Here is a 10661-nt window from a genome sequence, read left to right as displayed (position 1 = left end):
GTGAGGTGGGGAAAACTAGCACTTCATCTTTTCTTTTCTTGCTATTTTCTTATCCTAACCTGCAGAAGTGATTGTTGTACTGAGCATATAGTTGGTGAAATTTTGAGTGAGTAGAAAGGAAAGAAAATTGGGAAAGCTGAACCATTACATACCCCTTCTAAAGGGAGAAGGGTAATTATTCAAGTGCGAAGGAAAAGGAAAAAAATTTAAATGATCATGCCAAAGAACAAATTAGCAATGATGGAATAACTCTATTCTCAGGGCTTGAGTGCAAGACCAGCCTTGATTGCTTGAATGGTGGCAACGTCTGTTTTGAAGGACTTTGCCAAGATGTTGTCATCAATGCCGGTGGTGAATACACTGTTGGGCACTGAAACAGTCCCGGCGTTTGCACTGCCAAAGGCGGAAACGGCTACAGCAGAATTCTTTGAATCAATATTGTACTGGAAGTGAACAAGCCCCTTAGGAAACACGAACATATCACCTGCTTGAAGTGTCTGGGTATAGAGCTTGTTAGTTGTGTCAACGAACCCCACTTGAAGTGAACCAAAAACGAGGTACAGGAGCTCAGCAGAGCGAGGATGGGTGTGAGGTGGGTTGACCGCGTCAGCTGGGAATAGAAGCACAGCAGTAGCAACACTCTGGCCATTCAGAGCTGGGAATTCGGCCAAGCTTGCTTTCAAAACCTTGAAGCTTGTGGGTTCAGGTGCCCCGATCAGAACCCGCATACCAGTAAATGTGAAGAAGCTACCATCCACAACCGATTGGTTGGCTGGTAGTATGAAGTCGGAGAGGATGTTTGGGTCTCCTGCCATTGCTATTTGGACAAGGGCAAATGACGCTACCACCAGTGAAAATAAAAAGCTGAAGGTCCTGGAGGCCATCTTAGAGAGCTTGAAATGTATGAGAGTGGCTTGTGGGGTATTTGTATGATACTTCAAACTGGAATGAAGTGTTTGGGCTTCTAGGAAGCACTATTTATAGTGGAGGAACAAGGAAAAGTGATGAGGTTTCTACTTGTCTGCAGGCCTGAATAACATGAGATGACAATCACAATGTCATTGTTTTGAGAGTCAGCTTGGTTTTATCATTCAGGTCGACAGTGACGATGTATTTGAGATATCCAAAATGCCTAAGCTGTGTTGAAATATTTACACTCATTGGACTAAAGCATATGCACAAGAAATCCCATTAATTCTCTAGAATGGAGCCATCATGCAACTGGTAGTGAAAGAAAAAACTGAAATATGGCCGTGCATTCTATGAACCCCAACCTACAATATTATTAAAGTGTAATGGTGGCTCTGTTATCTGCAATGGGCCAATGGTTTCACTAAAGAGACTGATTGAGAATATGAATGATATGGTTTCTTAAGGCCTAAATCATAGTTTTTACGGGAAAATTTTGGTGAGGTTACTCGAGTTCTTAGCTGGCTCTAAGCTTGCCCTAGGTTTCCCATACCTGACAGGCACTTGGCAACCGGTTCCAGATGTAGCATATCCTATGTTTGTCCATGATTCTGGAGTGGTCAAAGGAGGGGTAATCGAGGCACAAGCCTTGTGAACATCTAACCCCAGCCGGCCACCACCAGAAAATTGGCTTATTAGAAACACAGTTAAAAAATCACACTCTATAAATTGACAAGGGAAGTCAAGATGATCATCAACCAAACATTCTCATACATTATAGTCTCTGAAGTATATCTCGATGGCCTCAACCATGCTCAAACACCTTCTTTTCTTCACTGTAGCTGTCTTCGCCACTTCTTGGATTGCCCAAGCAAGTGATCCAGATATCTTGTCCGACTTCATATTCCCCGCAAATTCTAATGCCATTAATGGCAGTTTCTTCACCTTTACTGGAATGCGAGGAGTGCTTGATTCCCCAGTCCCACCAAACTTTAAGGTGACCAAAGCTAGCATGGTTGAGTTCCCGGCTCTAAATGGTCAGAGTGTCTCTTTCGCTGTTCTCCAGTACCCTGCAGAGGGTGTAAACCCGCTTCACACCCACCCCCGTTCTGCAGAGCATCTGTTTGTCGTGGAAGGTGCCCTTGTGGTTGGTTTTGTTGACACCACCAACAAACTCTACACTCAGACGCTCGAACTCGGGGACATGTTTGTGTTTCCTAAGGGACTAGTGCACTTTCAGTACAATGCTAATGCCCAAGAACCGGCCGTCGCTATCTCTGCCTTTGGCAGTGCAAATGCTGGAACTGTTTCAGTTCCCCTCTCTGTGTTCGCTACTGGCATCGATGATGGAATCCTGGCCAAGTCTTTCAAAACCGATGTAGCTACCATTCAGAAGATCAAGGCAGGACTTGGGGGCAAGGCCTAAGTTGGAATGGCACTCCGTTCTTCATCTACATTCAGTGCATACCTTTTACCATTACCTTCATTTCATTTTAAAATGTTTTCTTCCTTTGAAATAGATGACCACTAATAAGTCTAAAGCAAAGGTGCTATAGAAGAACTGATATTTCATGTTGCATCGATAAGATCAGTGTATTGATGTAATGGAACTCTTTTCTTTTGTACCCCTTATATATGAAAACCAAGTTGAGTGCAAAACTGTTTGTGATTTAATTCTAAAGTATATTTAATTTTCTTCCATCAATGTGCCATCTTAAAAACTTGTGTTTATATACATACATAACTTGTTTGCTCTATCTCTTCAATACCAATTTGTTTTGCCATCAAAGTTCTAGCCAAGTCAGAATTACATAAAAAGCAACACCACATTACATGCACAAATCCGAAACTTTATCTTATTGTCTTGAATTGAAAAATAATAGAGATGATTATTCCATACAAGTAGTTCAATTCAAAGCAAATGACAAGCTCCAATGGTGCACAACTTCAATGAAAGAAAAAGAATGAAAAACTAGGAAAAAAAAAAAAACACAGACCATAAAGGGAGAAGGAAAAGCAAGTAGAAAATTTCTCCTCAATCACTGGTGATTAAAAATTAGTGGCTCGGCATGATTTCCTTATTTCTCCTTGAGCATCAGTGAGGACTTCAACCGCACCCAGCTTAACCATGGCCTGTTGAAACTTGGTAAGGAAGTAGTCATTTGGTGCAAAGGCTACTGTGTTCACTGTGTCTTTGGTCAGCTGATGCAACGCCAGTGCTTGATCAATTTGAAGAACTCCTCTATGGAACACTATTTGCTTGTAGAAGGAATTGTCGACGGTGTTTGAAGTCGGTTCGCCTAGTAGATCTGCTGAGCTTCCACCTTGGTCAAGATTGACTGTGTTGTCAACTGTTGAACTCTGAGGGCATCTTAATCTGAGGAAGAAAGCTAGCGAAGGTTGCATGGTTGGATCAGGTCTCCCAGTGTTATTGAAATTGTACAAACGATCTTTGAAGAGGGAACAATGCGTCACTCCAACAGTGTGACCACCTATATCAAGAAGCAAAATCAATCCATCAGTTGGCATCTTCCATGATCAGTTTAATGCACTTAAAAGTAAAGAAAAAACTAGGGGAGGTAAATGTAAACTATACCAAGAAGGTAAACCATGTCTTCAGTGCTAATTCCTTTGCTGTTGAATATTGCAGTGGAATTCTCCACTGAGACTGAAGGACCAGGGAGATTCACATTTGTAGCCAGAGATACCAAGCCATCTCTTCTACCTGTTTGAACACTGTACCACCCTCCTTTACTCTGCATGATCACACACGTATTACCATAAGCTCAAAACAGTCAGTATTAGTATTTGATAAACTAAACCCCATTTTATGAACATTCCTTGGAAATGATTTATGAAACATAAATTGCTTCTATTTAAATTGTTGTGGTCATACCAAACCCTCCTAATGTATAGATCAATACTAAAAGATTATCCAATTCAATGTATTTGACAAAAAATGGGAATATTATTTACCGCAGCAACAGCATCTCTCGTTGCCATGACAATGACATCAGCACAAGATACCACTCCAGGGCACATTTTCTCAATAGCAGCCTTGACTAAATCGATAACATCGTATCCCCTCACGCTTAGGTTCGGTGGTGCAGTTTTCTCGCTCGAGCTCCCATCTAGTAGGATTGATGCATCACATCCCTTTTCATAGAAAACATTACATGTTAGCTCGAAGATTTGATGGTTTTCTTTCTAATATCATTGGCATGGAATCTACTAATTATACATATCAGAAGATAAGAGTTAACCTTGACAAAGCAATCATGAAACTGCATGCGCAAGAGAGCTGGTGTGATCCACGGTTTCTGACCAACTAGTGGGGTGATGATACCGGACACTATCTTCTCAACATCTACGTTACATTTTCCCTTGTAGAATCCCTCCTGCAGTGCGCCATGGCACTGGTTGGCGAAGTTTGCAAGAACAAGGGCGAAAGCGAGAGCAACTGCTGCTGCAGACATCTTCATTTTCTTGTAGGGTTGGATGGAGATTGAAGACAGAATGGCTCTATTTATAGGGGTGAAATGCAGGGAATACATGAGAAATATGAACATCACCTTCCATGTCTATACCAAGCTTAATGCTCTGCACGACTATGCCACTTCCAAGCGTATGTAGGTCTTGAAATGTTCGTTTTGTAAAGGAACGTGCACTCATGCATGTTCAAATAAAGAACAATTAATCAGAAAGGTTTGACTGGTATTATTGGTACCACGTACTGTTTTGGAAGTTGACGGGTCAATCTAATCGACGTGGGTTGGTGAGCTTGTAAGAACAATTCCTTTACAACTGGCGTCTGCTTCTCCTTGCCTATGCAATCCAGTCAAATGTGAAGAGACTCAAAACCAAGACATTTTTAGAAAATTTATTAGATTTAGATTTGATTTTATTTCCCTTCTCGATTTTTGTTATAATTTTCTTATTTTCTTTCTTTATTTCCTACTCTCATTTCCTCTCAAACTTTTCATGATTCAAATGGAGTCCCAGCGAAAAGGCAAATAGTTTCCAAATTTTGAGAAATTGCATGCTTATCGTGTTGAGTTAATTTGCAGCTTTGTACTATCATAAGTTAATTAATTGTTTTATTTAAGTGGTTCCCAGTGCTGTTTGAATACATTTTTTAGTTTTTGTTTTTAAAAAATAAAAATAATAATAAATTTTATGTAAAAGTAGAATTTCTTTAAACAAATTAGAGATTTATATTTAAATATCATTTTAAAATTTAAAATAATAATTTTTTTATATCATAATTTAATGAACCAAAATAGATATATAAAACTCACCTTGTGACATTGTGATAAAAATCACCTTATGTAGATTGTTTACAATATTGATTCACTTTGGCAATACCTTGTATCTGTTGAATCGGTAATGACATCTTATATCTTCCCTCTTCTTATTCTCTTACACTTGATGCTTAAATAAAAAATGATGAGAATCCTCACAAACTTAGGATGAGTAGAGAGAGGGACCAAAAACCCTTTTATATCATTTCAAATAACCTTCCACCAAGAGTTACAAATGAGCACTTCCTTCTAGATACATGAATCTTCGTAATATAGCTACATGACTTTGGTCTTATACCTTGTACACAACTTGGTAGATGCATGACTTTGGTCATGATATCTTGTATTTTTCCATGTACCATATGCGTTTAATTTCCCCACATACAAATATAAAAAAGATTGTGAAAGTGCCATCCTTTCAATCAGTGAAAAGAATTTCTTTCCTAGTGACAAATTATGAAAAAAAAAGAGTTAAAAATGCTTATACACCACCTAGTAATTTTACTTTATATATATATATAAAATGAAATAAAAAAATTAACATATAAAAATTAAAAATTATTATGCAATCATTAGACCATTGTTTATATGACAAATGATTGAAAAAAAATGAAAAAAAAATATCCCTATTGATAATATTTAAAGAAATGTTATTTTTTTGTTTGTGATAGGAAATTTATTAATTTACTTTGTCATCAAATTAATTATATTAATAAAACATGAATTATAATCATTCAATAGAGGAGAAGAAATCTCATACATATATTTTTCTTTAAAACAATTTAGTTCACTTTTTCTCTTTTAACCTAACTTTTTATTACAACAATTCTGTATTTTTTTTAAAATTTTCTCAATTATTTTAATTCTCTAAATTATATAATGATATTAATCTAAAAATTTAAAATATTAGAAAACTGATAAAAAAATATTTCATACAATAAAATATTTAAAAAAAGAAAAACTTTGATCCAGAGGGTGAAGGAGAAAAGTTTTTAACACTTTATATAAACTTCTATTAATTATACAAATACATTTGCAATATTTTTACGAGATAATTAAGAGAGAATACATTGTTACAAAAATTTTGAAAAAAAATTGTCAATATGAGAATTGCAAAGAATCAAACTTAGAAAATAAAGTTAGGTTAAGTCATGCATAATTGTATTTTATTAATGGTCATGCACTTGAACATTTAAGCTAATAATTTTATTGGTAAGTTTGATGCAGCTTAGAAAGTAAATTTAACTAGTATTGTTATTTCATCGTCAGCCAAGGGCCTTATGGAAGAACATGCTCCAATAACTATTTTGAATACTCTAGCATCTTATGAGGAAAAAGGTTTTTATCTTTAGAGCACATGATACCCCAGGAAAATTCCCTTGGTAAAGATTTCGATAATTAGCACCTTTGAAATTTGAAACCTAAATCTGCGATATTATTTATAGATTCTGGAATTTGGACTTCTGGTAATTATGGTCGGTTATCCTAGCTGAGGAATTCATTCTGTCCATACAAGCATCAAAACCAAGAGGACTGTTGATTAGTTAAATGAAGTCTAGAAAAACCTGGCCTGTTGCTACCGTTTTAAGTTGCTGTGCTAATAAAAGCTTTAATGCAAATAATATTAAATAAATATAAAGATAAAACAATCATGTACACATGGTTTTCAAGTAGTTCTGTCAATTATGTCTACATCTACGGATAAGGGATAATTATTCAATTATATTATAGAAAATATTAAAAATGACAAAACTAAATATAATTATTGAGTTTTCGAAACATTTCATGTTTCCTCACTCCTTGTATCCACATCTTGAACCATAAGCCTCATTGTTCCATCCTATGTTTTCTATTTTTTTTCATATCTCCATCCATATGATACAGTCTTTCCAAACCCATTTCTTATCCCATTAGCTTACCTAGAATATTTATAAAGATATTCTTATTAACTTTCTTTATTTTATAAAAAAATATAATATTACAATAATATATAATTTAGACAATATTCTATAAACAAATCTTTACTAGTTAGAAATTCGAGACACTTCTAAAAAAGCTATGAAAAAAGAAAAAGAAAAATACATGTTAACATCAATGTTTGATCATATTTAGTGTAATGCTTGGGAATATGAATAAAAGTGAAGGTGAGTCATGCACGGTACCTTTTAGAAATAGTTAGAGAAAAAGATGAATTGAAATTTTGGTAAGGATAGGCATTTGCTTCGACAAGAATAAATCTTTTTTTCCTTTTTTCTCTTTTTCTTTCTTTTTTTTTTACTTTATTCTCATTTTTAATAAACAATGCAAATGTTTCCCACACGTGGTATTGAGCGAGTCTGAAAGAACGCGTAGATGAATTAAATGCGAAGAAATTCTTAAACCCTTCTATAAACCTCTTCACGAATTTCTTAATGTCTGTTACAAAGCAAATGGGGAATCAAAACCTCTTGCCATAAGTGGTGTAATATCAAATGAAGGAAAGCAAATGGGGAATCAAAATCCCTTTCCAGAAGTGACAGAATATAATAGCCTAGTAGTATAAAAATGAAGGTGAAGAAACCCTCATATATGAGAAAACCAAAAAGAGTGAGATGGGATCGAGAAGATTGGAATTTCTTCTCCTGCTTTTCTTCTTCCTTCTTTCATCTTCAAATACTTTGCAATATCTTTTTGCTTCAGGTAGGTGCAATCTCATTCCTTAACTGCCATATTTTGATTTTTTCTTCTTGTTTCCTGATCGGATATTCTTAATAATTAGAACTACAAATCATTCCATGCCCTTGTCTGCTTTTTTCCTTGTAACATTTCTTTTGATTTCTCATAGGTTTACATTTGTTTGGCATACATTTGTTTGAAAAAGTAATTCATGAAACATATTTGTAATCAATATTATGAAACAATTAATTGCTTGTTTGATTTTTCATATCAATACTATATTCTCCCATATTATAAATCAACAGTCGACAATCAGCCACTTATGTAAATGAGTTGTAATTATAGATAAATATTATTTATAATATAATTATTAAAATTCAGAATAATGCTGTGGAGTAATATTCTTTTTCTTATGATTGTGAAATTGATTCCATATTCCAATAAACACCGAGGAAAATAAAGAAAAAGGAACGACAAAGAACAATCACCATATACCTTTCTTGCCGCCCTAAAAAAGTTGATATCTTTTCAAGTGTCTATCCAACATAGAGAAGCATGGATGGAAATCTCACAAATTTCTAGTTTCGAGCTAACGGTTATTATTTCTCAAAATGTCTGCATTCGTGCTTTGGAATGTCGGATTATCTTGATAAATTATGTGTTGTTGTTAAGTTTAAGTGAATTTAAACTTGTAAATAAAATTATAGACATTTTCAAAAAGGTGGTATAGAAAATAAAAAATAATAATGTATATATCATTATTTTTCAACACCCTTTATTAAGAGTCTGTTTTGGTAATGATTTCAGACAGCGTTTCTACTCATTTTTCTAGGTACTTGAAAATCATTACCAAACAAATTCTAAGTATATTAAAAAATATTATCATTTTAATATTAAATGTAATACAACGAGTTTCTAAGGGTTGAAAATCAGTTAAAACATATTTTCAATCTTACATGAAAGTAATCTACATGCATGCCTTCTACCTTGTACCACAATTTTTATTCATTTTCATTTTTCCATTAAAAATAGAAGGAAATAAATATAATTTCCCATCTTTGATAACTAATTTACAATATTATTGTCTTATTATGGTCAACTTGGACAAGTTTAATAAGTCTCACTTTTTACTTGGCCATCCAATGTTCTATGTTGACTTTTATGATGAATTCAAGAATAGTTGACATCTATCATTTTAGAGAAGCTCTCGAGATGATACTATTACTAAAGTCAAACCCAAAGAATATTATTTTATTTATTTATTTTTGGTGGTGTTTTTTTTTACTAAATAGAAAAATATAAAATATTTGATTTTTTCTATTCAGTTAAAAATAATTTACTGATATTAATAGACATAATTAAAGTGAATTTATCATTAATGAGTTCAGTTTACTTATATTGATTGATATTAATAAGTTATTTTTAACTAAGTAAAACAAACAAAATATTTTAACTTTTTTTATTTAGTAAAAAAGCACCGCTTTATAGTATGGAATTAATGCACAATTTCTTTTTTTTCTTAAACTTGGAGAGAGCCTAGCTAGTCACCGGGTAAAAAGATCACAAAGAAAGGTGGAAAAGAAAGAAGGGTAGTAAAAAAAAAAAAAAAATAGCATGATACCCGTATGCATAAGAAAGGTATATATTTTTAATATAGTGTGACTCTTTCAGCTTTGAATGAAGAGCAAAATGTTAGAAACAGAGAGATATGGGAGAATCATTCAACCAAAACAAGATTGGTAGGAGAGATAACAGTGGATCGTCGGGGAGCTACTGGCGCTGGAGGGTCTCGCGGAGGTACCTATAGTTCCAGCAGTGCCATGAACCATGGCAATAACAACGACAACAAACCATCTCACCGTAATTCTGGTGGTTGCACCATCAGCCATCTTGGCTTCACTCGCTTGGGTATTCTACTATTATCGTCATTTTTGCTTCTCTAGCTTATACACATGTATATGCTGAATCGAAACGAGGCTTTAGAAATGAGATACTGGTATGATGTAAAGTGGGTATAACTTAAGTGTATCAATCATATCACATAATGTACTTTCCTTTCATGCGAGTTAATGATATTTTCGAAGTGTATCAATCATATCTGGTATGCGAGTTAATATATATGAAAATGTGGCTTTTGAAGTGTACCACTAAATCTATAGTACCAATAAAGGTATAAGAAATGAGTGAGGATGAAAATATCAGGATTAATGGATAGATCGGTAATTCAATTTTATAGATATATTGAAAAATATCAGTGGATATTTTGACAAAAAATATCGATTAAACGAAAATTGATCATGAAAACTCATGAAAATGTTAGGAAAAATATAAAAAATGATAGAAAAAGTAATAATGGTCATTTTGAAATTGTTCTACTTAAAAAATTGATATATGTATGATATAATTTATTAAATTTAATAATAATGTTATGTGCGTCAATAATCATATGAATTTTGTAAGTATACATTCATTATTAAGCTACATTAAATATTATTCGATAACAATATTATGACATTGATAATAGTATGTATAACTTGAAAATATATTTAATATTAAAACCATAATTTATTTAATTCAAATATATTTAATGAAGTAAAATAAATGATGATACACATATAATTTTTTTTTAATATTTATATTCTTTATATTTAATTATCATATAAATGATATAAAAAAAGACTATTAAGAAAATTATAAAGGTGATTTTATATTTTTGGTAATCAATTAAATGAAATTTAAAATAAAATAATTAGAATTCATTAATTAATTTAAATATTCTTTTAATATTAAAACTAT

At 33.3% G+C, this 10661-nt stretch overlaps 4 protein-coding genes across 4 annotated transcripts; 2 read left to right on the top strand and 2 right to left on the bottom strand.

The window, feature by feature from the left end:
• Positions 1 to 257: 257 nt before the first annotated feature.
• On the bottom strand, positions 258 to 884 carry LOC100245050 (putative germin-like protein 9-2). Its single transcript, XM_002273492.1, has one exon. It carries the CDS (start codon positions 882 to 884, stop codon positions 258 to 260), a length of 627 nt encoding a protein of 208 aa, XP_002273528.1.
• An 824-nt stretch (positions 885 to 1708) lies between these two features.
• On the top strand, positions 1709 to 2335 carry LOC100267360 (germin-like protein 9-3). The gene has a single exon (XM_002273518.1). The coding sequence runs from the start codon at positions 1709 to 1711 to the stop codon at positions 2333 to 2335; it is 627 nt and encodes a 208-aa protein (XP_002273554.1).
• Positions 2336 to 2894: 559 nt separating this feature from the next.
• On the bottom strand, positions 2895 to 4403 carry LOC100262192 (peroxidase 60). Its single transcript, XM_002273546.3, has 4 exons — positions 4173 to 4403; positions 3886 to 4065; positions 3506 to 3665; positions 2895 to 3401 (listed from the first exon to the last, which is right to left on the bottom strand). The coding sequence occupies exons 1-4, from the start codon at positions 4389 to 4391 to the stop codon at positions 2959 to 2961; spliced, it is 1002 nt and encodes a 333-aa protein (XP_002273582.2). The 5' UTR covers positions 4392 to 4403; the 3' UTR covers positions 2895 to 2958.
• A 3290-nt stretch (positions 4404 to 7693) lies between these two features.
• Positions 7694 to 9960, top strand: LOC104879730 (uncharacterized). Its single transcript, XM_010653568.3, has 2 exons — positions 7694 to 7889; positions 9537 to 9960. Exons 1-2 carry the CDS (start codon positions 7802 to 7804, stop codon positions 9806 to 9808), a joined length of 360 nt encoding a protein of 119 aa, XP_010651870.1. The 5' UTR covers positions 7694 to 7801; the 3' UTR covers positions 9809 to 9960.
• Positions 9961 to 10661: the final 701 nt, after the last annotated feature.

Source organism: Vitis vinifera, chromosome 6 (genome assembly GCF_030704535.1).
Source record: "Vitis vinifera cultivar Pinot Noir 40024 chromosome 6, ASM3070453v1".
NCBI classification, from domain to species: Eukaryota; Viridiplantae; Streptophyta; class Magnoliopsida; order Vitales; family Vitaceae; genus Vitis; species Vitis vinifera.
The sequence above is the reverse complement of the archived record's forward strand: the minus strand, read 5'-3'. Positions and strand labels throughout refer to the sequence as shown.